This window comes from Crinia signifera, chromosome 12, assembly GCF_055691185.1.
Source record: "Crinia signifera chromosome 12, ASM5569118v1, whole genome shotgun sequence".
NCBI lineage: Eukaryota > Metazoa > Chordata > Amphibia > Anura > Myobatrachidae > Crinia > Crinia signifera.
This window is the reverse complement of record NC_139228.1, coordinates 18645041-18672079: the sequence shown is the minus strand read 5'-3', so window position 1 is coordinate 18672079 and position 27039 is coordinate 18645041. Positions and strand designations below refer to the sequence as shown.

At 43.9% G+C, this 27039-nt stretch overlaps 1 protein-coding gene across 4 annotated transcripts in view; it reads right to left on the bottom strand.

The window, feature by feature from the left end:
- RALGAPA1 (Ral GTPase activating protein catalytic subunit alpha 1) overlaps window positions 1–27039 on the bottom strand; it is a 194394-nt gene that overhangs the window by 125037 nt on the left and 42318 nt on the right. For all 4 annotated transcript variants that reach the window (XM_083167787.1, XM_083167784.1, XM_083167785.1 and 1 more), the window contains exons 4-16: window positions 25091–25148; window positions 21126–21169; window positions 20190–20367; window positions 14448–14563; window positions 13610–13748; window positions 11533–11741; window positions 8005–8235; window positions 6801–6998; window positions 5669–5803; window positions 5436–5584; window positions 3071–3200; window positions 2466–2703; window positions 996–1157 (exon numbers count right to left, since the gene is read on the bottom strand). In XM_083167787.1, the coding sequence (XP_083023913.1) occupies window positions 996–1157; window positions 2466–2703; window positions 3071–3200; window positions 5436–5584; window positions 5669–5803; window positions 6801–6998; window positions 8005–8235; window positions 11533–11741; window positions 13610–13748; window positions 14448–14563; window positions 20190–20367; window positions 21126–21169; window positions 25091–25148 (1987 nt within the window). The remainder of the gene's footprint in view (window positions 1–995; window positions 1158–2465; window positions 2704–3070; window positions 3201–5435; window positions 5585–5668; window positions 5804–6800; window positions 6999–8004; window positions 8236–11532; window positions 11742–13609; window positions 13749–14447; window positions 14564–20189; window positions 20368–21125; window positions 21170–25090; window positions 25149–27039) is intronic.

Genomic DNA, 27039 nt, shown 5'->3' with positions numbered 1-27039 from the left:
GTTCAATTCTAGGAAATTAACTCCAGTCTGAACACCTATTACGCCATTTTCATTTTTTGTGCAAAAACAAAACTCAAATAAGTTGTTTCAAATGTATATACATTGATTACAAAAAAAAAAAAAGACCTCTGTGAAGATGTAATTAATGACAGAGGTTGTATAAACTGGTCTGAAACCATTTCTTCGTCACACTAGTTTGTCTGTGGTCTATGGTCTGATGCTTAATCCCTTTACACACTTTTACAATTTTCTGAGATCGAATTCGAGGTATTCAATTTAATTATAATTCATAAATGTCAAAAGTGGTAAGTATTAACCCTTTGAGTGCTAAGTGATCTTGTAAAAATAGGTGTAAAAATTGGCAAGCAAACCTTTTTATTCATCATAATGACCTGTAATGTTAAACTTATATAGGAAATATTTATTTTTTTAAACTTTTTTAATTTGAATTTATATAACATATGTGAGCGATGCTGGCATTTTTAGCAGATATTTTGCACAACTCACAGTGATGTTGGCACTCAAAGTGTTAAAATAAATGTTGCTAAAAGTCTAACATCTAACCAATTCTATCTCTGTGTAACGTGGTAGAACAGTCAGCTTACACCTCGTAGCCAACAACGTTATATCTTATTGTCATCATGTCACACTGAAATCCTTGAACGCAAACATGAGAAAGCAACAGTGCAATGAACTCAAACAAATAAATGTATTGACAATTTAGAAAAATAAAACCATGAGAGAGTATCATTTAAAAAGAACCCAATGTAGTAAGAAAGCAAGCAGCTGGATCTACCCAGTAAATTCTCATCCTACATAATACAAAACTAAAACTGCTCATCACCCCTATGGGGGAATTGAAGTGTTTTGCATTCCGGCTACCAATAGATGGTGTCCGACAGAGAAGTTCAAGCGTTACTCTGTCTGTTTGGGGGGGGGGGTTATGGATTGATATGAAAAATGGAGACATGACAGGTGCTCTAGTATTCACATACCAATAGTTTTCTGGCGCACAATGCTTCTGGCTTTCTCAGTGCCCGGAGACCCAGTGGTGGTGGCGCTGCGTTGCCGCATTGGAGCCTGCCCGGGTTGCTCTCTGCTCCATCCTCGAGAGAACGATTTATCCACTGAGCCTTTCTGGAAGTCATGGGTGCTTCCTGCATAAAGAAGGAGTGCATCATTTACAATAGCTACGCCGCCAAGATGATTTTCATTGTGCTGTACATTATCCTATTCCCCTTCATTTTGGCGAAGAACACTATGGGCAGTATTCAATGCTCCTGATTCCCCGGGGGGGTTTTTCAGCGAATCGGGCTGTTTTCACTCCTTGCGGTGAATCTTTTTCACAGAAAATCTGATTCGCCCTATACAATGTTAACTGTTCGCTGAAAGCGAACAGTGAATGCCGGCCAGTTCTCCGTTTCATGCTCGCTGCAGTTTGCTGGTGTATTTCAATGGGGTTTTCAATGGGGAGCCGCTCATTAGATATTCACTGCGCCTGGTCCCGCTCATTACATATGCACGAGCGGGACCAGCGCATCACTCCCTCCTCCGCCTCCCCTGCCAGCTCACCTGGGGCGGCAGCTGCTGCTGCCTGTGTCCCCGCCAGCCCTCCTTCTCCCCCACACATTCCAGCGCAGGCAGGAAGGCTTCCATCTCCCTGCTTTCCGCCTAAAATATGTGCCCTGTCTCTCCCCTGTAGTGTTCCATATCTTTACTGTTTACCTAACTGGCTGTTGCAACGAGTTATTGGCGCAGCTGAATAGCTTCCTGGGTGCTGTGCAGCTCAGCAAATATATGTTCCTCATGTCACGTGTCCCACATCAGGATACACATATATGTACGTGAGATATATATCTGTACTGTCACTGTTTTACCTGATCCTATCCTGGCTGTTGCACAGCAATCCAAAACTAATTCCTAGTATACGCAAGTATACCTGGCCAAATAAAGCGGATTCTAATTCTGATGAAACTCCGCTAGCTCCGGTAGAATTTTTGCACCTTGATTTGCAGAAAATGTGGTTGCCGCTATGTGACGCACCAGTAGACTTTACTGAGTAATGTGATTTGCGACAAATGTGTGACTGAATCTCTAAACAAACTGCCAGTAAGTAATAGCTGCAACTTTTTCCCAATACAGGTCACGTTGTGCTCCGTATACAAACCCACTCAAACCCACTCAATATATATATATAAAATTATATATATACAATTAATTTCATGTTGCGGCCAAGACACATTTTCTGCAAAAGAAGATGCCCGATGCTAGCAGGGTTGCATGGAGGTTCACTCGCACCAGTCCTCTCATGCTGTGTGGTGTACTGAGGCTGAATGTAGGAAGGCACAAGTGAAAGGCTAATGATTCAACCTATTTAATGGTTGCCACAGCTATACGCAAGAGACAGGTTGAGGGAAATGAGAAAAGGAGAGCCGTCACGGACAGTATCAGTATGTGGGTTTAACCTTTGCCCTTGTGCTTCTTCTGCTTCTGCTCGCTCAGCTTGTCTAATGGCAGCTCATTCAAATCAAGATGGTAGACGTTCTTGGCAAGCACTTTGGTCAATGTTTCCATGGTGTGAGCCCATTCTGTGGCTTGCTCCTCCCAGTAAGTTAGAGACGACATTACTGCCAGTAGATCGTCCCACAGTTCCCGGGAAACACTAACATGCAGGCTTGACTTGATCCAGGCCACAATCAGTGTCTATGGGATGAGAGAGAACATGCATTGGCAGTTAGGATGCATATGTACTAGACAAACAGTAGGTTGAATTAAGAGGACCTGTGGACCAAATATTCTTTACTACTTATGATTAATACTTCTGCTGTCATGGTGATGGGACTATTTTTATGTGGAGGCCTGGAGCTGCAGCTCCATCCGTCCCATTGTTAATCTGGCCCTGGACTGATGCACCCAACAGTCGTTCAGCCGACTTACGGTGGAGGCACTCGGAATATTTCACAGCCTGTCCTGCATCAAGCAGTTTAAATTCTGGATATTTTGATACAATTATTAAAAATAAAAATGAAACTTGAATTCTAATAAAGTAGCGTGACTCACAAACATTTACCTGAAACAAGGGTCCTGCCAGCCGACCAGCCAAAATCTGATTCTTCTTGCCTTGATACTGCTGAAGAACCTGGGGTGGGATCTTCAGCACGGACTCTGTGACCCTGAGCATTACCAGAAGCAGCTGCATCCTGGGCACAACAAAATTGAAGTAGTAAGAGAAATTTCTGCTCACAAAGACACAAATGAAGTTATTTAATATAAGGTTTCCCTTATGTTTTTTGACCAGATTTGTCAGTCCTTAGAATATTACGTCTCTGTATAACCAGGGAATGACACAGTACAGTCTGAACGTTCCCTCATGTGGCTGTTGGGTTGGGTGAGGACATTATCCACCGGGTGTCTGTCTTCTGACCACCGGCATGGTAAGTATGCTAACCCTATCCCCCTACTTTCCATACCTTAACCCTTGTTAGCTGCAGTCTCAACCGAACAACCCCTGCCACCTGCAACCTAACCTTTAGTATCCTCATTAGTGCCTGGGATATGGTCATTAGCTAGACCCTATGAAGGTTTACATGCATTAGGTTGTTCACTGAAGTTTGACAGGGCTTAAGTCAACACCTGAGATAGGTCGACAGGGTTAGAAGGTCGACAGTCTAAAGGTCAATTTTTTTCCCTTGTAGCCGTCATGTGCCGGCAGGCGGTATTTCCTACACTACCATCCAATACAGCATGGTGGGAGAATAAAATGAGTATGCCGAGCACAGCAAGGCACCGGGTTTGAAGCATGGCGAGCACAATGAGCCATATGAGGGGACGCGGTGCGCTTAGATGGTTAAAATACCCATGAAAAATTGTCACCTTTTGAATGTCGACCTTCCTATTGGTGACCTCATACTTGTGTCAACATTCTAACCCTGTCAACCTTAGCCATGTTGAACTTCAGTGGTCGACCTTCATGCAGTCGACCCAACTACATGCTATGGTAGTCTACACCAAGACACAAATCACTGTGGCACTGGTATAGTCACGTAGTCTAGACTAATAAACTCCCTGGCATGACATTGCCACAGTTCTGTAACTTGGGAGCAAGAAATTAGGATATAAATTACATTTCAGCTTAAACTTCCCTTAAAATTTTTAAAATGATAACATTTTAAATACATTTGACAGTAAATAACATCAACTAACAACAACAACAACAACAACAGGTAAAGGCATAGTATATTTCTCTAAAAAAGAAATGTTGGGTACTTGTGTATTATCACGGCGCCCCCGATTTCCATCGCAGGGCATTGTACAACCACAAAATTGCATTGCATCGCATGCCATATGATCGCATGCGATGTGATGAGACACGATTATACCCGATTTTTAATTGTACAGGCACCCAGATCCCTGATTCCTATGTTAAATGCCCCCCCAGACCCGATTTTAGACCCACCCTGATGGGTAATGACTATGTTAAATGTGCCCCCATTGTTAACGCCACCCCACTATCAATGCCAATCTGAAGCGTGGCGAGCGCAGCGAGCCCGCAAGGGGCGGCAGTACGCGTCCTCCGACCTTTTCATACCCCCACTATCCACGTTGGCGGGGAGTTGATTTTATATAGTGTGGCGAGTGCAGCGAGCCACCGAGCCAGAAGCATGGCGAGCGCAGCGAGTAATGCACGTCCCCTCGCTGGGCTCGCCATGCTTCGGGCTCGGTGGCTCGCCACACTATATAAAATCAACTCCACGCCAACATGGATAGTGGGGGTATGAAAAGGTCGGAGGACGCGTACCGCCGCCCCTCGCGGGCTCGCCACACTTCGGGTTGGCTTTGATAGTGGGGTGGTGTTCACAATGGGGGGGCATTTAACATGGTCATTACCCATTAGGGTGGGGATACAATAAAAAATTGGGTCTGGGTGGGCATTTAACATTGAAATCGCATCGCATGCCATTATAATGGCATGCGATGCGACGCGATATTACAATTGTACACTCATCCTGGGGAAAGGCTCTAATCGGGTCCATCGCATACCTTAATTAGTGGTATGCGATGCGACGCGATGGGCACCGTGATAATACACAAGTACCAAATGTTGCTTAACACTATAAATTTGCAATGTAACTGGGAAGAAGTAAAATGTAAGAGCTACTGGGAAGGATTTGGGTCAGATTCTTCTAATTTATTTAGCACCTTCTAGATTGAAGATAATAGACAGAATCTGATCTGTGGGCAACATCTTATCTTCAATACAACTCCCATCTTAGTAACTTTACTTACCCCAATAATTTTACTATACAAATCTAAATGAAGAACACTAGCCTTTCCCCTCACAGGCTAAAGTGCTGATAAGTCACAGTCATTAGATCATGCTAATGGACACTGCTGTATAGGGCATAGCTGGACATATGTTATAAAGTCCATATTACCAGGTCTTCTTGTCCATGGCAACTTGTACCACCATGTAGCGATAAATGTTCAGCACTCTCTTACACATGTCCGTATGTTCATTTAACATCATCTTATTATCATTTGCGGGCTCAAGCAAAATGATATTTGCAGCATTGACAATAAAAACCTGTTGGCATAAGAGATGAGAGAACATTGGCTCCGTGGCATATAAATCAGCACAGCACAGTGCCCACATGGTCCGTATCAGTACCTGGTACACAGCCTGGGCCCCAGCCTTAACCTTATTGTCCAACGGATCATCATCGGGATGTTTATTAGTGGTATCCTGATGACACTTTGACCAACTGGACGTTCGGACATGTCCTGGAGGAACGGCCAGGGTCTCCTGTTGATAACAAAGAGCAACTTACATTACACAGACCATTATTTTCCACTTAGTTCAGTGTAAGTTATGTCATAAGGATTGGGAGATTGCAGTTGGGAGTCGCCGCTTCCTGTATTCTGCGGGGTTCTATGCCTTTATCTCTATGATGCAGAAGTTTTCCTTAGCAATTGAGTTTGGAGATTCTTTTAATAATGTTATAACTGAAGAATGTGGTGTCTGATGAGATAACCACTTAGGTATGTATTTAGGATGGGTAAATAAAATATAATCAGTGCATAGTCTATAGCAGGGCTCAACAAAATCCTGGGGCCAGGTTTGCCAGGAAGCACATCGCGTAAGGCAGAGTTATGCGCTTGAGTTAATGGCAACAGCCGGGCAGAGGGGTGGACAACCCACCCGACTGTTCAAAACTCAAAGTGGCTCGCAAGCCAATTGGTGCTCGCGGTTCGGCAGCCAATCAGGAGCGGCAGTGGTAGCTGTTGGACCACGAGCTCAGATTGGCTCGTGAGCCGCCTTGAGTTTTGAAATAGCCGCACCACGGACCTGCTCTGATACAGCCGGGTGAGTTGTTCACTGCACTGCCCGGCTATTACTGTTACCGTGCATGGTAACTGTTGGGAGAGGGGAGGGAGGGAAGAGGAGGAGGGGTAATCCCGCTCGGCAGTAAGCATGCATCCCCTGGCAAAAGAAAGCCATAGCAACGAGCGTGTAGGTAAGCGCCACTTATGTGTCTGGACTCTTAGATTTTAAAACATTTGTCAAGCCCTGGTGTATAGAAGGCCAAAGCAAAGTAGTCCAGATTTAGTTTTCATTAGGCTGGGTTATGGGCAACAACTACCACCGATATATTAGAAAGTCCAACCTGCGGCCTATACAAGTCAGTCTCCTGCAGAACTCCCAATAGTGCTGATCTATGGAAGACTAAAAAGCAAAAGATGCTCGGATTTATTTTGTTCAGCCGCTGTACCAAATTCACATAAATAATATTTTGTTTTACCTCTTGCTCCTTTCCCTTTTCGCACGTCACATTGGATTCCTCTTGCCGCTCAACAGATATCACAATCCCATTATCTAGTGCGCACGGTTTCTCTGGCTCTTGCATAAACAAAGGCTTTTCTTTCAGTTTAATCCACTGCTCGTACACCTTCAGCACCTTGCGCATGGCTGCGGCTTCACACACCGGCAGCAGGAAAGACTGTCAGAAAGAGACACACAGTGAATATTAGATTAACAGTTCTTACAGAATGTACAACTGCAGATATGTTATTAGAGACTTAAGTTAGTAACAGATCACTAATACCCCTTTCAGATCACAAATGCAGGGTCACACCTGGGGCGAGGACATAGGTCCATCCCAGGAGCAACCCGGCATTTGTAGTCTGTAAGCTCCATGTCCAACCCGGCTTATTGCTGGGTCACTGATGCCATACACAGATGGGGCAGAGCGGCAGCGCGTAATGGGTGGGTGGTGGAGGAGGCAGCACTTGAGAGCAGACAGAGCTGCCTCCTCCATACGGTGAACGGGACCCAGGTTCGCGGACTCGGATTACACTGCACCTTCGCCTGGGTCAGAGCAGGGTTCAACCCTGGTCGTGACCAGGGTTGAAATCCCAGGTTGCTCGACCTGGGGTGTGGCGCTTTCACACCACACCTTGACCTGGGTTGCCGATGTTACGACCTGGCAATAACCCGGTTTGAGAGTGCGGTCTGAAAGGGATATAACATGTAACCAGTATACACAGTTCTGGGCAAAGGCCCATGCTACAATAGCATAAAGGTGCACACACACACTAGTGTATTTTTGCCCAGCGTGTATGGACAGCGATGATGGGGAAAATCATTGGGCGGAAAATAGTTCAGTGCATACACACTTAGCGACTTTCACCCAGCTACTGTAAGCGATTTTCCCGGAGGTAGGCGGCTTTCCATAGCTGACGCTATGGAAAGCCGTGCACCCCGTCACTCATCTGCTGGTAATACTAGCAGATGAGTGGCGGCGGCCGGTGATAATGTGGTAGCGTGAATCAGAGCTCACCACACATCTCTCAGCTCAAACGGCAATACTAAGCTGCTTTCAGCTCAAAGATGCCCAGTGTGTAAGGGCCTTAAGGGTACACCAACCAAAATATAATCTCAGTATGAACAGTAAATACTTTAGGTTTGCCTTTGAGCATATTTGGTACCATTTCAGTTCTGCTAACCTGCCGGAAGATCTCGATGAGGAAGTCGACGTTACTGCATTTGCTGGAGAAGAATCTACGGACAATCTCGTAGTCCGTGATATGCTCTTCAGCAATGCTGCACAGACTGGAGACGCTGGGCTCTCGCTCTGTAAGAGTGCTGGTGTTAGAGTGGGATTGCTTGGGCTCTGCACTCCTTTCACCATTGTCGCTCCTACTTTCCTCCTGAGCAGCAAGGTTAGCAGCAGCTCTCTAGAAAATATACAGCAAAGAATTAAAGCACATTTTAAAAGGTTAATACTTTATACCAAAACGCAAGTCTTACAGTGCTTACATAATGGATTCATAAAAGGACTAGCGGTCTAAACAATAAAAGCAAAAATTGGCAGAAGGGGGACTTAATGCATAATGGCATCTAAACCTACTCAATGCCTTGATGTCACCTCCTTTTGAGCCCTTACCGGAAGCACCTTTTAAATAACTGACCCGGAAGATGGTTTTCTTGAATGTGATCACGTCAGCCAGGAGACTGAGCGAGTTGCAGGCTTTATGGGCGGATTAAGGGGAATATTCAATCACCGGCGAGCATCTCCCATTGTGGAGATGCCCGCTGGGCCATATTCAATGCTGTCTCCCCGACAGCATTGAGCAGGGTACTGTATCTCGGCAGAACGAGCCCGACATCACAAGCTGTCGGGCTCGTTCTGCCGAGAACGGCCGGGAAGTGACGAGCTGCCGGATGCAGCTCGCCTCTTCCCGGCCGCAACTCGCGGCCACGCCCCCTTCTCATCCCGCTGCAGGCGGGACATTGAATCTCACCTGCCGTGACCCCCACATTGAATACCCCCCTTAATGTTTTTGAATATCATGCCAGACAGAGAGGTAATTAAGGACAAACCCAAGATTTCATCTAAACCAATACATCATACTACCATCTTTCTTTCCTCAAACAAAAGGATGAGAAAAGTGGACTACTGTACATACATTAGACCTTGTAAGACCAATATCTATCTACTTAGAATGAAAGAATTCATGAAGACAGAACATCTATTTGTTCTCCTAGAACAGTGTTTTTCAACCTCTGTTCCGTGGCACACGTGTGCCTTGAGCTGTTCTCAAATGTGCCCCAAGATCTAGAGATGCCCAAACCAGTTTACAGCCACCACCAGTTCAACTGTTTTTTTTTCCCTGTGGAGGCCAATGTGTTTTGCCCTGTGGGGATCTCATGGTGTGCCATGGCAATTTTAAAATCTTATTTAGTGTGCCGCAAGGTAAAAAGGTTGAAAATCACTGTCCTAGAAGGAATCAAAAAGGTTATGGATCCACCAATAAAACCCTTCAACGATGGATTAAAGTAAAGGTCTACATCTATAAGAAGGAAGGACATTCTTAAGGCACACTCAACTAGGGCGGAGTTGATAAGTTAATGGGGAAGGAAGGCGATGGCATTAGTAAAGGACACCTGCAGAGCAGCAGCTTGGTCCTTCATACAAACTTTCAAAATGCACCATGCATTCCATCTGTTAGATGCTCACATTGGAAATCAAGTTCTTCAAAATGCACTCCAACAATTACACTTGTTATGCAAATCTCTGTGGGCTTTCACTGCCATGAGTATATCAAAGAAACAGAATGATTGGTGCGTATAATCCATTATTTTACTACAAAGACATCTCTCAATGGGACCAATGTATTAAGAATGTTGATGTGATGAAGTGGTGATATATTGGTGATAAAGTGGAAGGTGGTAATGCAACAGCCAATCAACTCCTAGCTGTCATTTTTCAAACACAGCTGATTGGCTGAGCATTATCATCTTCCACTTTACCACCTTACCAGGCTTAATACATATGTTCCAATGTCCCTACTAGCAGCTGATGCGGATCAATTTCTACTACAATGGTCAGAGATCAAACATATACATTATTCTTATTCTCATAACTTGAGCTTATTATAGAATGCCAGTCCCCTACACTGAGTACAGACAGTTATTTTGTGACGGAATCAATATTCATGACTAATGCCGGGAACTAACAGGCATCACTGAGACACTTCAGCACAGATATTTGTGAGGCCACAGGTTTCTCAGGAGTATTTTTGAATCTTAATAAATGTATGGTCAATACTGCAAACTATTATTTCGGCAGCTATTGTCTGTGTATTTATCAGTATCGATTAATTTTGTATTTATTAATAAACGTCTAGCCTGTGAATTTAAAAGCCTACTATAACGTGACTCATGTACAGTTGGATGGAAATGCAAACGACACCTTTAATCCAAGGGCGTATGTGCACCACCAATGCTTGCTGACTGAGAGGCATTTTGTGCCTAGGACCCTTTGCGCTAAACTGGGATTGAGAAATGATGCAAGTGCGGTCAGAGCGTTGACATGTTCGCGCAAACTGTGTGCTTTGCTGACCACTGAACAGGTGCTTGTTTGGTGGCAGATCCCAGACCATGCGGACCACGGAATTCCACCGATTCCCTCCCACTGATGCCAATACCATATTATCAGGCTTGGTGCAAGGTTTCTCGGTAAAACGTCAGCTTACTGCTCCCGTTAGCATTAAGTTCAACAAGGATGTCATCCTCAGAGTCATTCTTTATTGTGTGATAGTCAGATTCAGGGGCGCACCCAAAGTCTGGAGCCCCTAGACCAGGCATGTTCAAACTGTGGCCCTCCAGCTGTTGTGAAACTACACATCCCAGCATGCATTGCCATAGTTTTAGCATTCCCTAATAGCAAAACTGTGGCAAGGCATGATGGGACTTTATGGGAGAATGGGAGAATATGACAGTTGCCTAATGAGCTGGCCCTACATAGTACGGCTGGTACGGCCATTCTGTTATATTTCTATAGCAATATTTGCAAGTGTAATCAATACATTAAATTTGTTTGTGTGTCTTGTACTAATTTTACTTTACATAGTAAATATGACTTTTTGTAACACATTGTCTAGACCAGGGATGGGGAACCCTTGGCCCTCCAGCTGTTGTTGAATCAGCATGCCCTGCAACAGCTTTAGTATGACCAAATAGCAAAACTGTAGCAGGGCATGCTGGGATGTGCAGTTCAGCAACAGCTGGAGGGCCGAAGGTTCCACATCCCTGGTCTAGACACACATGGTATCCTTGGTGAGCTGGACACATGTTGATACAGCAAGTGGCGTTAAGAGGGGGGGGTGACTTTTCACTGGGGTCTGCTGGAGAGGTCTGGGTTCCACTCCCCCTCCCCCATTGCAGGGATCTGGGCAGTGGGGAGAGAGATGTCAGGCTGCAGCACAGTCTCTCTCCCTAGCTCAGCACTCGCTGGTCAGTGCAGTGTGCTGAGCTGGGGAGAGAGGCAGCGGACTATCCTCTCTCCCCCTCCCATTTGTTTTTTTTCCCACAGAGGCGGTAGGGCCCAGCCGACCTGTCGGTGCCCCTGAGTACAGCCAGCTGTGCAAGCTACGCGGAACAGTCTAATCAATAAAAGCTCAGAATATCTGAAACCCTGGAGAACACAGAGTTGGCAACACATTAACTGGACAGATCCCACTTTAAAATACCTGTATATTCTTTGGCACATTCTCCCCTTCAGTCCCAGGAATGTGTATCCCTGTGTGCGGCTTTGGTTCCAACCAGAAGGACACCAGCCATCGAATGACAATCACCCGGGCATTGAGGAAGGGCTCTTTGGTGCAGTAATGAGCCTCATTGCTCTCTGCGTCCCTCCGTATTAACACGTAGTTAGGTTTTGGTCTCATCTGTGGTATCTCTGCAACCAAATTACAAATTACTTTGTTGTGATCAGAACAAATACCAAAATTCCCAAATAAAACAATGACTGTTAGTGACAATGGGCCTTATTCTAGTTCACTCTTAGAGGCAAATTCCTTCTCAAATGGACAAAACCATGTGCAGAGAGAATTAGATTTGGGTGGGGTTTTAGTTCAAAGTGAGATCTATATTGCAGTGTAAAAATAAAGCAGTCAGTATTTTCCCTGCACAGAAACAAAATTACTCACCCAAATCTAATTCTATCTGCACCTGTTACATCTGCCCCCCTGCAGTGCACATGGTTTTGTCCATTTGAGAAGGAATTTGCCTCTAAGAGTGGAAGAAGAACTAGAATGAGGCCCAATATGTAAATGCATTTAACAATCTCTACTAATGGGGGTATTGAATCCTGGAGGATATTTCATATAGTCTGAAATACTGATCAGTTCCGGCATTTTCTGCCCGGGACTTGCTGCTGCAGATTCTGCCCTTGGAAAAGTCGAATTTGCATTGGCAGAAAAGGACGCTAAACAATCAATAGGTTTAATAGGAATTTGATCTATTATAGGGTAAAACTATTGATACTTCCGACATTCGAAAATATCAGTAGAGATTGAATACCCCCAAAAAGTGATCATAAAAAGAACACAACTCAGTAACGCAAATATAATGGTAACTTCAACTCCACAAAACACTATTGCTCCATAAGCCAATCAAGCCAATCAACACTCGAATGACTCATATCCCAACAACGAAAATATAGGGTTCCTACCATTATGATGATGATAATCTGTATATGGATTACAGAACAGCTCTGTGCTCACAGTTCAATTTGAAGAACAGTAAACAAAAACAAAAAATAGGGACACATATGCTAAGGAAATCAGTATCAGAGATCAGTAACAGACTGAAAGGGAAGTTATCTTATTTCTATTCCAGGGGTGCTGCAGCTGGTGTGGTAATGGTTTTAGAATGAGGTCCAGGGTTCTACGGTTTATAATGGAATATGACATTTATAATAGGACAATGCAGTACTTTTGAAAACCCTTGCTTGCCAGCTACTATAGTTATTGTATTTGAAAAGCAGCAAAGATATTTTCCCCTAGTTTCCCCTTCCGACAGGAACACCGACTGTGGGAGGTCCGCAAATCGGTGAAAATGGCCGCGGATTGTCGAAAAACGGCTGTGAATTCCACAATCCGCATCCGTTTCCGACAAGACAGATCCGACTTGTTTTAAAGTCGGATCTGTTTGGTCAAAATCCTTCTTTAATGTTGTTGAAAATGGCAGCATTGAATAGGCGGCGGGTGCTAATTCTCCGGCGGAAACATCGGCTGGGATTGAATAGCCCCCTCCACCCCCTTAGTGTGCAAGGCACCACTTTCCCTTATACTACATTCCTGGCCGTCACTATCTGACGTCACAAGGGGGAATACATATTATAGACCCCTGCCCCCCCCCCCCCCCCCCCAGGCTGCCTAATGCTAAAAGACCCCAGTATAATTCTTATTGGCTGTTGGGATTCCATCATCAGCCTCTCCAGTGATTTCGGGATTCCGTTTGCTGGGTGAGATTCCAGGGACAGGACTTTAACTTCCAGCAGACCGATCGCCAGCACGCTAAACGTATCCCGGTACAAGAGGTGGAAAACCACCAGGGATATCGGTTACCCACATACGTGACAGGCTGATAAAAGCATGCACTTTGCGTTTGAGAAACACTGCCCTCTGCCAACATTAGAAATCTGTACATATTGACAGAATGTGTCCTTCTAGGCAATGCCAAAATATAAAAGGAAAATACAAAGAACCACCAATACTTACTGTACACACACATATATATATATAAAAACCATCTTACGCTTACCAAGTACAGGATTGTATAGGCTGCTCTCTCTGCTCATAGCAGGGAAAATATAAGGCATGTAGTATTTCTTGAAGTTGGAGAACAAGAAGGGAAAGCCCCCCTCCTCTTTATCCTTGTTCTGCCATTCTAAGCTCCGCACCTGAAGCAAAACAGGACAAGATGTAACAGTTGCAGAACTATGCACTCGCCAGGACATAACTAGTCAGCTGTAGGCCTCAATGCAACATCTGTAAGGGCCCCATGTACTACCCCCTCCCTCAAACACACACCCAGTTGTGGGGCCCATAGCAGCTGCACCTATGGTAGTTACACCCTTGGTACTAGCTGTCAATGACTAAGCAACACTGTAATTGAGTAGTATGAAGATTATGAAATTGCAATTACAAGGAGGCAGAGACAAGGCCCTAATTCTAGTTGACTCGCTGGCAACCAACGCTGGCAGAAGGAATGCCCCCTCCCCACTGTACATTCCCGGCACATTGTGAATGGAAGTTTTGCATATACATCCATTGGCAAGGGAGAGCATGGGGCGGAATCATTTAATGGTCGCCGACCTTCGAATGATTTTTACCCTGTTTGTAAATATAAGTCAGTCTTGACTGATCTATACTTACGGCGTCGTGGTCTCTGAACGGGGTGGGCACGGACGTCATACAACGCTCGCTTCCCGTCCCCAGAAGCCATCACCCGTCCGTGTTCACATGGGGGCGCTCAGTGTTTTCCTCAGCATTTGTGTGAGTATGCCCAGGAAACGCTGGTCGTTCCCATTCGAAAGCCCCCTGCCCACCCTATTCGCCCCCCATGCAAATGCCACTGTATAATACGGAAAGAGTTATACCTGTATCACCATGTATTTTAACAAAGCCTCAAGAAAATAACTCGTAAGATCTTCTTGTGCTTTGTCCCCCGATTGTGGAGGAACAAGTGGCGTAATTTCCTCAATTGTAACTTGATCTGGTGGGGAAAAGAAAAACAATACAACTCAACATTTTATTCTACAAAAAAACTAAACAAAAAAAACAGCAAAAACTGCCAGCAGTCTAGATAAAATGTAAAACAAGACACACAACAGATGCAGAACATTTTAAATCAAAGCAACAGAAAAACATGCATTTTAGATTGCACTGAGGGGCCTAATTCAGACCTGTCAGCAAGGCTGCAATTTCTGCAGATGGGCAAACCCATGCTGTACTGCAGGGGAGGCAGATGTAACATGTGCAGAAAGAGAGAGTTAGATTTGGATGGGGTGTGTTCAAGCTGAAATTTAAATTCTAGTGTAACAATAAAGCAGACAGTATTTACCCTGCACAGAAACAAAATAACTCACCCAAATCCAACACTCTCTGCACATGTTACGTGCAGCATGGTTTTGTCCATCTGCGAAAATTGCAGACTTGCTAACAGGGCTGAATCATGTCCCGAGTCTGACCTGGAGGTGATGGGAATAAGGGGGGCAGTGTTGTACCTCTCTTTGTGTCCATTTATTTGAATAAGAAACCATACATGTATGTATACAACACATCCTAGCGATAAAGCTTCAGGTGTTGTCAAAAAGCTGAGCAAACGTCCGTTTGATACACTGGGGCAGATGTATTAAGCTTTAACAAGAGATAAATCCAAGGGTGATAAGGAGATATAAGCGTCCAGCCAATTAGCTCCTTACTCACTTTTCTCAAACACAGCCTGTAACATGGCAGTTAGCAGGTGATTGGCTGGTTGTTTATCTCTCCTTATCACCCTTGGATTTATCTCTTGTTAAAGCTTAATACATCTGCCCCAATGTATCTGAACACTTTATTAGCTTCCAATAAACATAATATGGGATACAATAATAAACAGTACAGTAAACATAATAGCACATGTATTTGCATTCATGTAATATTGTGAGGTGCTTTAATTTGGTTTAATTTTTCACCCATTTTATAGATTTGATTTATATGTTGAAAAAATAAAGGAAAAGCTACAGAAATAAATCCAAAATATCTCTATTTAGTTTTCCCATCCACAATATAATTTAATAATAAATAATAAATATAAGAATAACAGAAACATAAAATAAACATAGGATTTGGTACTATGATGGACAGACTTGGGGGTATTCTAGCACCTGCCATCTTTAAAAACCCATGCAGTACTTCTTCATTGCCTGGGGTGTCGCTGTCTGCTGTAGTGCTTCTAGCACAGTGTGGTCTGTTTATCAGCACTGATATGCAAACCAGACCTGTGCTAGAAACACCACAGCAGACAGCGACACCCCAGGCAGGGAACAGGAACTGCATGGGTTTTCAAAGGTAGTGGGTGCTAGAATGAACACTATATTCAATCGGATGGTCCAACTGTCAGAACGTCCCGACAGTCGGAATTCCAGCTGTTTTTTGTATGATCCGGTACATAGACAGTCGGTATTCAATATTCCGACTATCGAGCATCAGAAAGTCCACAAATTGATGGAAACTGCAGCGCATAGTCAGAAAACGGCCGTGAATTTGACAGCATGCGACCGTTTCCGACAAAAACAGATCCGACTTTCAAAAAAAAGTTGGATCTGACACCCTTCAATGCTGTCGTTAACGGCAGCATTGAATAGGTGAGTGCCGATATTTCCCCCCTTGAATACCCCCCTAAATGGTTCAGACTCTAGAAAGTGAGAGACCGAGTTGTATACTGATATAAAATATTACAGTACACATTCTATAGTAGAAATGTGAACAGTACGTCACAAACAAGTGTCCCAGATCATAATAAAGCAATGTACAGAACATTGCAGCGTTGCGCTTAGCACATCAGTGAGCTCTGTAGTTACCCAACAAATACTATCATCAAGTTCGCTGATGATACGACACTGGTAGGTCTCATCAGCAAGAATGATTAAACCGCTTACAGAGAAGAGATACAATCTCTTGCTGCTTGGTGCTGTGATAATAACTTGTTACTCAATATCAGCAAAACGAAAGAGATTATTGTTGATTTTAGAAGGGAGAAAAGTAAACAGGTTGTCCCTATTCAGACAGATGGGATGGAGGTTGAAAGGGTTCCGTGTTTTAAATTTCTAGGCACATTAATTTCGGAGGACCTTTCTTGGTCAACGAATACAAAGAGTTTAGTGAAGAAGGCCCACAAACGCCTTTTCTTCTTAAGGGTGTTAAAAAAACATCAGTTGTCATCAAGTATTCTGGTGAATTTTTATCGATGTGCCATAGAGAGTATTCTGGCCAACTGTGTTACAGTATGGTACGGAAATTGCACAGTCGCGGAGCGAAAGATGCTTCAGAGGGTTGTTAAAACGGCCCAGTGGATTGTAGGGACCTCACTTCCAGCGGTGGATGCTATTCAGCGGAAACGCTGTAAGCGCCGGACAAATAATATTATGAAGGATTTGACTCACCCAGCGCAGGGTCTATTCACACTTCTGCCTTCTGGTAGGCGTTTCAGGTGTTTTAAAAATAGGACAAGCAGACTGAGGAATAGTTTTTTTCCTACAGCAGTTATAGCTTTAAATTCTATGTAGTGTTTGTGTTGATTGTATTATTGTTTGTTTTTGTACTGTGATTAAGTTTGTCGCCGCCATACATTGATTTACGGAAGATGTTAAACTTAATTTTGTTGCCCTATCGTGGGTTAATGATAAAAAAGTGAATCTCATCTCATCTCATCACTGAATTACAGGCTATGGCAGGGTGGGACAGATAACTTATCATTTAGAAGCCAGTCTGTCCATTATAGAAGCCAGCATGATCTATTTTAAAAGACTGGGGAATTGCGCCACCCCACTGACCTCAACAGAAAGGAATGCTTAAAAAAAAAAAAAAATCAGGTGTTGGCTATTGGTTTTTGATTGACTAATTTGAGGAATTAGATTACACAGGTGAGTATGGGACAATGGGTCAACCAATATTCGGTCAACATACATTGGGTAGACCACTGAAGGTCGACACCTGAAACAGGGCTACATGCCTAAGGTCAACATGGTTGGAAGATTGACACAAGCATTAGGTTGACGATGACTTGCTTGAGAGTCAAAAGGTCGACATGGGTTATTCACTTTTTTGTCCCGAATGTCGACATGGACATTGTATCTGTGTACCGCAGCACTGGTTCAGGCTCGCTACGCTCAGCACACTATTATATTATCCCGCCACACCCTAGTGGATGGTAGGTCCTGAAATACCACCTGTCGGCACATGTCGGCCCAAAAGAAGGGGTGAAAAATCCATGTCTATCTTTTGACTGTCGACCTAATGCTTGTGTTCACCTTCCAACCATGTCTACCTTAGCCATGACAACATTTTTCAGGTTTCGACCTAAGCCATGTCGACCATCAGTGGTTGACGCAATGTATGTCGACATATGTGTTGACCCAAGGACCGTATACCACATAGGTGTATAGGACATCATAATGAGACAGAGCAGAATATGTGGTACAGTAAAGGTATGGTAAATCACAGTGCAGCGTTACTATCACCGATTGCCAGTAGGGGGCATATACCTATCACAATCACAGATGCAGATGGGATTTGATCAATTTTCATTGTGATATCTGTATACATCGCAAGGATAGCAAGAAAGATCTGTCCCTGCAAATCCAGTTCTCATGGTTCTTCATGAATTCTCCCCATCCCTGTTCTGCAACCAGGACATTACTGCACCCAGGGTCACAGCAGGAGCACAAGATCAAATGACCGATTTTGAGATAGCGACCTGTCATCTGATTCTATGCTTCTGCTGTGACCCCAAGTTCAAGTGAGATGCCGCCGGAGTTCATTTTCCTGTAGTGGGGGGGTCACAGTAGGAGCACCAGATAAGATGACCCTCTGCGCTCACCCGATCACCCGTCCCTGGGTGCAGGTAAGTGTTACTTTTATTTATTTTGCTTTGCCCATGGCTGATCACAGGGGCTGATATAAATCTCTGAGTTAGAGTAAGGGAAGCCTGGATAATGCTATTTAATGAGGGCATTATTATCACAGGGCTCCCTTATTTTTTAACAATTTAATTTTAGTACATTCTAGCAGACAACATTTCCTATTAAATGTATAGGAAATGCGATCAGATGATTAAATTTTTTTTAATTTAAAGGTTTAGAGGAGAATTTTGTGAATACTTCAACTGGCCATTAGTAAATGTAGGTGTTACTAAAATAATGAGACAAGGGCATGAAAACATATTTTTTCACATTAGTTTAATAAACATAAACAATATTATAAATAAGCTGGTAAGTTGTGTAACCGGTATACACTATGGACCGTATTGTGATCCATACGCTCCCCTACCGGTTCACAAAGGGGACCGGTGGTTTGCGACTGCACACAGCAAATTGCTTGTTCGCCATTCAGGTCGCACCTATCAGTGCGGGCAGGGGACATTGGGTGGCGGCGATGGGCTGTGCCTATGAAAATGGGCCGTTGATGGGGGGTATCGGGCAGCTGATGTCAGTGGATGTCAGCTGCCCACCCTCTTCCCGTACAGGGAGCCCGCAGATCTAAGACACCATAGGGGCGTCTTAGATCTGCGAGCGCTTGCAAAATCATTCAATAGTCGGCTACCATCAAATTATTTTTTACCCCGCACGCAACACTGCTAGCGGGGGCCAGCATTCATGACATGCAAAGCTGTGAAATTCGATGCTTTGCGTGACCACCAGAATAAGGTCCTATAGAGTACAAAACGTAAAATATAGATTATCCTCATTACCCGACAAAATTAACAATGACCTGGATTCGGAGTTAAGAGCAAGTTACTCTGTATCTGGAACAAACCATGTGCTGCAATTCCAGGACTGAATATACATTTATTATTTTTGCACGCAGGGTAACTACTGGCTGCTTTTGCATGCAGCACACAAATCCTGGGCAGCCTAATTTTACAACTGCAATTCAGGTTTCACTTTGGACACGCCCCTCATATTTAAATTTCAGCACAAATGTGATGGTTATTGGTAGTTATTCATTCTGTACTTCTGCAGAGCACATCAGCAATACAAGGGAGAAAAGTCGCTGGTACCCCTGTTTCGGCACTCTTATTCACCACCCCCTCTGTCCATCTCCTGCATCTCTATTCTTCTGTGTCTTCCCCACAAATTTCTTGATTAGTTCTCCTTTCCCTATGTATGCTTGCGCCAGTTTCTCACTCTCTCCTTTCACTTTTATCCATATACTTCTTTTTATATTCACTTCAATGTGTATTTTTTTCTCTCCTGAAATTCTGTTTGCAGGCCGGCTGCATCTGTACGTCTATATGGCGATCTTTTTCTCCAAATGAGCAATACTAAATACTCTTCAGTGGCCAAAAATATAATAAGTATAATTGTTGGAGCAAATCACACAGAAAGTCAATGTTCCTATCAGTCAAGCCATTTCTCATGAATAAAATCTCTTTAGCTCTGTACGGCAATTTACAGGAGATAGTGTAGGTACATAAGAAATTTTTATTTTATTTAATTTGTAGTAACTTATCACGTTGTCTATGGATTCCTTATTAGACTGAAGAATATCCAAAAGCGCTTATGCCCCTTTATCCATGTTTGATTTAGAAAAGTCTACAGGACCCTCTTACACATTTACAAAAACAAACACCGTCTTACTTTCCTGTAGATTCAAAGGCTGATTGATCAGATTTTCCAGAGTGTATATGCCATGGTCGGAGGGTGGCGCAGGGAACCCAGGAATGAGGCATGCGAACATGCAGAGCTGCTCCCAACTGCAGTTGTTCTGAAGTGCTTGAAGCCACAGGAGGAAGAAGCGCAGTCCTTCAAGGCGGATCTTCAAGACAAACACACTAATCACTTAGCTGTAACTAAAGGTCAAGGAAAAGCTGATAATGGGCATTATTATAGAATACAAACAAATGTATTAGTATTCAAAATACATAGGTTTCCTGCTGCGATGGGATGACGAGTGGAAACGGAAGAATTGGATCATCAATGTTTTATAGATGTTTAAACTAAAACGGACGCAGGGATTTAGGGAGTAGGGGAGAGGTCTATAAGGAGCAATGAGGATCATTCACATGGGGGGATGACCACCAGCATAACGGACTGACTCACTACCAACTATTATATGGTACATTAATGTTTGTGAATGTAGGGCAGACATGGTATAACACACCCTTATATTACTATTGCTAGAGCTTGGAGGTGCAAACTAACCACACACACTGCCCATAATAACTCCTCGTAGACCATCACACACATCGGGGCGTATTCAATATCTGACGATATTTCCCGTTGGGAAATAATGGCACAGATTGATTACGCTTCGCCTATTCAATGCTGCCGTTACCAACAGCATTGAAGGCTGTCAGATCCGACTTTTTTTAAAGCCGGATCTGTTTTGTCTAGAAACTGCAGCAGACTGTCAAATTCACAGAAGTTTTCTGAAAATCTGCTGCCGTTTATGACAATTTACGGACTTTCTGACACTCGAAACATTGAATTCAGATGAAAATTGTCTGTTATTCCGACTGTAGGGACGTTCCGGATGGAATACCCCCCATTGACTGCAGTCCGCAGTATATTTACCTTTAAAGAGTTTCCAGTGTGAAGCAGTTTTTTCAGAATTAAATCTAGAAAAAAAAAAAAGGTGGAACAGGTAATTATAGCACTGTATACATACTCACACATGCAGTATATAGATTTATATATAATTTCTATAGTATAGCACATTATATCATTCCGACAACTTGCATGAACACTTCATAAACAAATAAACCTGATAAACAAAATTTGCTCAGGTATCAGTTCTAAATATAACCAAAAAGTAATGTGACTGAGGTGTGCACTGGATTCCGCAACCAGCAGCAGCATTTCTCCATGCAGAACCAACCTGTATGTACTTGTACACAGAGCTACGGTCTGGTTAATTAGTGACAGACAGAACTTACTGGAGAAGCCTATAGCAAAGAAGGGCAACTGGGAACAGTCTGCACCCTGCATTTCATTGTACTACTCCTAACATGGAAACCTAGTAACCTCCCAATGAAGTGGATTGTGAATTTGCTGGACAGAGGACGTTTAATGGGATGAGTAATAGTGCCAGAGCCTCTGCTCGCTGCTCCTCAGACTGCTGCAATGTCCAGCACTAATGCCTCTAATGAGATGCTTACTAGATGGACTTGCCACATACAGCTCCTCACAGTCATGAGAACTGAGCCACTATACTGGGAAAGTGAAGCATGTAGGAGCAGGATTAAAACAAGAAAAGGTCTAGAGCCCCACAGACGCTAGACAATGGGGTGCATTCAATGCTTTTTGTAAGCTGTGACAGCGAGCAGTGCTGCCTGCTCGCTGGGTCAGTATTCAACTGACCCCCTGCATACGCAGCTTCCCCCATCGCTAGGCTTTTGGATGGAGGGGAACCGGCGTATGCAGCCGCTAAAACAGTGAGGCTCGTGGCTAAATGCAGCAGGTTCCCTGCATTAGCCGCAAGCCATTGCTGTTTGTAAGAAATCCTCGGTGTCCTCTGACAGCGAGGACTTCCCCGGCACTTTGAACAGGGTTCGCAGGACAAATTTGTTCTCAGAATGCACATAACCATGCTGCACTGCAGGTGGGGCAGATGTAAAATGTGTAGATAGAGTTGATTTAGGTGAGTTATTTTGTTTCTGTGCAGGGTAAATACTGGCTTCTTTATGGTAACACTGCAATTTAGATTTCAGTTTCCACACACCCCACCCAAATCTACTGCACGTTACATTTGCCCAACAAGCAGTGAACATGGTATTGCCCATTTGAGAGTTTTTGCTTTTGAGATCCGTGGTAACCTCCCGCCTCCCGCCTCCCGCCCCCCCCCCCCCCCCCCCCCCCCCCACACACACACACACACACACACACACACACATATTGACATAATTTACCCTGCAATCATGTCTGAACTAGGCTCATAGTCAAGACTGAGCTGCATGTACAGACGACAGGAGTGCGCATCCTTAACAGTATTGAACATACACACTAAACAATTGGAGTATTTGGGGGCGGATGTACTGCGGTAAAAGTCCGGCAGCTGGGTGAATGTGGTGGTTTGTTTTGAAAGGGGCGGTCATTTACACCGCAAAACCATGCCTTACAATAGCTATTGCTATTAAAATCCATTATTTTTAAGCTTTGGAACTAGTAATCCAAATCTGATGCTATCCCACATGTTCCATTACAACAATGCCTAACATTATTTATTATGACAAAAACAAATATTGGAGGTCTCGGTCAGAACCAGTCAGATCTCCTGAACTGATCTATGGCACCCTCCATTATTATATTGGTGATCAATAAATCCTTCAGGCAATTGCTCAGTGCCAGAAGGGACGTGAAAGAGACCACCTTATTTTAACTTCCCCGTTGGTCCCCATATTATGTACCTTGCTGGAATTTGAACCCAGGTCTCTGTGTCCAAATACCGAAGCACTATAGACAGACCACTTTTTTCTAAACTTTATTTATACCTTCACAAACATATAAAGATGTAAGATTACATTATAATGACCTAATTCAGCACAGCAACCAATAAGCAGTGTCCCCACTTCACCAATATGTATAGTTGGTTAAATATTTATACACACACACTGCAGCAACCCCCAAAAAATAAACAAATACACACAAAATGTATTCTCAATGATCTTTATCAAAGGATGAAAAAAATGCTGGTATAAAGTTAAAAGAGTGTACAAAGGGGGATGATTCAGAGATGATGTCCTTATTAGCTTCAGATCACCATGGCTGCGAGGATTGCAGCCATCAGACATCCATGTAAGCCTAACCTCACTCAGAATGACTGTCGGAATCGCTCCGCCAGGGCCTGTAATCTACGGCAGTAAACACAGGAGACTGACCTTGGCACGCCCTTGTTTTGTAGAACAATACAATCCTTGATGTCGCCCTAAAATGGGCGTAGTATATAAATCATTGCCGGTTTGGTCGAACCTGGGTTATTTTGGCAATGTGAAAGGGGCATAATACACATGTAACACGCTATCCTTTTTGTGCATAGGAATAATTTAAATTTACATCAATTAAATTATACACTTCTTTAACCCTTTAAGTGCCAACATATATATCCGCCAAAAATGCCAGCGTCGCTCACATTTGTTCTATAAATTCGGTACTCTTTACCTAGAACGGCGCCCGCGATTGGAATCGCGGGCGTCGGGAGTAAAAAATCGCGGCCATCGCGGGTAAATAAAAAACGGGTGCGACGCGATGCCCGCGATTTTCCCATAGGGAACAATGTTAAAACTGTGATTGACCGCGATTTTACTGTTAAATGCCTCAATGCCCGCGATTTGGCCATAGGAAACAATGTTAAATGGGCCACAGAGCCCTAATAGTGCCCTTTAACTCTGAAATGGCCCCCACAATTGTTAACGCGACCCCACGATCAACGTCAACCCGAAGCGTGGCGAGCGCAGCGAGCCCGCGAGGGGCGGCGGTACGCGTCCTCCGACCTTTTCATGCCCTACTATCCACGTCGGCGTGGAGTTGAGAATAGAATAGTGTGGCGAGCGCAGCGAGCCCCGCGAGGGGACGCGGATACCTTCACAGGTAAACGCGTCCCTTCGCGGGCTTCACAGGTGTCCGCGTCGCCACGGACACCTGTGAAGCCCGCGAGGGGACGCGTATAACTGTGAAGGTATCCGCGTCCGCTCGCCACGCTTCGGGCCTCGGTGGCTCGACACACTATTCTATTCTCAACTCCACGCCGACGTGGATAGTGGGGCATGAAAAGGTCGGAGGACGCGTACCGCCGCCACTCGCCACGCTTTGGGTTGACGTTGATCGTGGGGTGGCGTTAACAATTGTGAGGGCCATTTCAGAGTTCACGGTGACCATTTGGGCTCTGTGGCCCATTTAACATTGTTTCCTATGTAAAAATCGCGGGCATTGAGGCATTGAACACTAAAATCGGGTCCAATCTCATTTTTAACATTGGTCCCTATGGGAAATCATGGCCATCGCATCGCACCCGATTTTTAGTGCATTCGATGGTCGCCGTTCTAGGTAAAGAGTACCATAAATTCAAATAAACAACGTGGTGCTTGGCAATTTCCACCCCTATTTTGACAAATTCACTTGGCACTCAAAGGATTAGGCATGGCGGGAATAGTACTTGTGTGACACCACCCCAAGCATACAACTGCTGTGGCTAGAGACGTTACAAACCGGTAACACAGTTAGCGTAAATGTCACGAACCAATGAGAAAATAGACGTTAAGCTAAAAGACAAGCGTTAAAAAGAATGCAACATCCTTGTATATATTATATACGACAGTTGTGCCCATTTTAAAAGTATGTAGACACAGAAAGTGACTTTTGCCTATAATTCGGGTCACTGAAAAATGTCACCTTGTGGCTGTGTAGTTAAACTGCCAGAAAGCATGTTAAGTCAATGTAGCCCTTTAAATAAATAAAGCAATATAAAATAAAAGATCATTAAGATGAATGGTAGAACTTGTGGTATTAGGTGCATTATGAATAGTAAATGACCCAACACTCACTGATGCTGTGATACTGCCATCGTTGGTGAATTCTTTCAGGAAGAAGTTGCAAAATTTTCTATTAAAAAAAAAAAAAGATAAAATATTAGAGGCAAGTGCAATTTTCATTTTAGGAAAGCAAAACACATCTGACTCATTTGGGGAGCGAATGTATCTGGAGTTATCTGGCAGGGAACCTCGATCGTTTCGGCACACACACCATAGCTACGCACACTTAACTTCAGATACATCAATGAACTGCCCCTAATAAGTGATCAATACTTGAGCCCCATCCTATGAGTTCTGCAGGGCTTTAAAAATAAATGATAAACCACATAAGGATTGTGGAATCTGTAGCAGAACATTTACAGTGCTGTACACAACTAAAAGCTGGGTACAAATGAAGCGATTCCCACGGCGGCCGATATAGTTTACTATAGGCGGTGCTGTGGGAGAACACACTGACCGTTCAGGATATCAGTGACATCACCCTTCACTCCCGATTTCAATGTTAAAAAATATTTTAACATTGAAGCCTATGGCAAAATCGGGGGCATCGCGTCGGTCGTGTCGGAACCAATGTTAATGGTCCCGACCGACGCGATGCCCCCGATTTTTCCTTTGCCGGCAAAATGGACCTGATTTCAAAGGAAATCGGGTCCATCGCGGGGATCGTGTACCTTAACTTAAAGGTACACGATCCCAACGATTGTGGCCGTGCTAGGAAACAAGTACCGTCAGTATTTTCCCTGCACAGAAACAAAATAACTCACCTAAATCTAATTCTTTCTGCACTAGTTACATCTGCCCCACCCACAGTGCACTTGGTTTTGTCCATCTAAGAAGGATTTTGTCGGAAAGAGTGAACTAGAATAACCCCCATTGTCCAGCTAAGAGACAGAACACAGAGGCTGGTGGCATAGCACAGTGGTTCCCAACAGTTCAGGTTTCCCAGGTCACTCGGCAGCTGCACAGGTGCACTCATTATTAACCGACACATTTTAAAAGATCCACAGGTGGAGCTAATTATTTCACTTGGGATTCTGTGTGGAGACCTGCAAAACATGCACTGTGCGGGGTCCTGAGGACCGAGGTTGGGAACCACTGACCTAAGAACTCAAGTCTAAGTAACTGATACACATTATGTAATACTGTACATGATTGTAACGGTTTAGTCCAGTTCAGTACAATATTGTATCATTTGTACACATGATCGGTCGTGAGATGCGCACTCCCGTGCGTCTTAGGGCCCGTACACATTATGCAATATCGTACACATCGTATGATATCGTATGATACTGAATAATGCGTACACATGATTTGCCGTAAGAATTGTACTCCTGTGCATTGTATGAGACATTGTATTATCGTCCTGCATGCAGGCTTGATGGTGAGATATTGGGTGATGTTCTGCACATATTATGGTCATGTCACATTGTATAGTGTGTACATAAGATATCACATGTCTGGGAGAGCCAGGGAATTGTAGACAATATCTTTTTGTATCCCATCATTCTCATGTGTGCAGTCCTGGATCTTTGCAGTCTATGGCTGAGCACTGCCTCTAGAGAACCTTACGCCTTCGCATTACATCCTCTACTCCCTGTTCCTTTTTATTTATTTTACAAGAAATGCTCAACTTTGTGGCTACTACATGAATTGGTATTTCTAATTAAACAGACGCTCTTATCAGGGACTTGCTTGCAGGTGACAGCTGAGAAATAGCACTAAGGCCTAATTTATTCCATGCTTGTTTGCTATCACCCATCCCGATGTACTGGGGGTACTTAAGGTGGATGCCAGATGGCTGTGCCAATGTAACTTACTGATGAATCCATACATTTCCTTTATGTACGTAGTTCTACAGAGCCAGCTGGGCAGCCTAAAGCCAAAGTCTCCTTCACATGCCACAGGCATTAGATCCTACATGGCAGTTGTATAACCTTCATTACATGGGCAGTATGAATGGC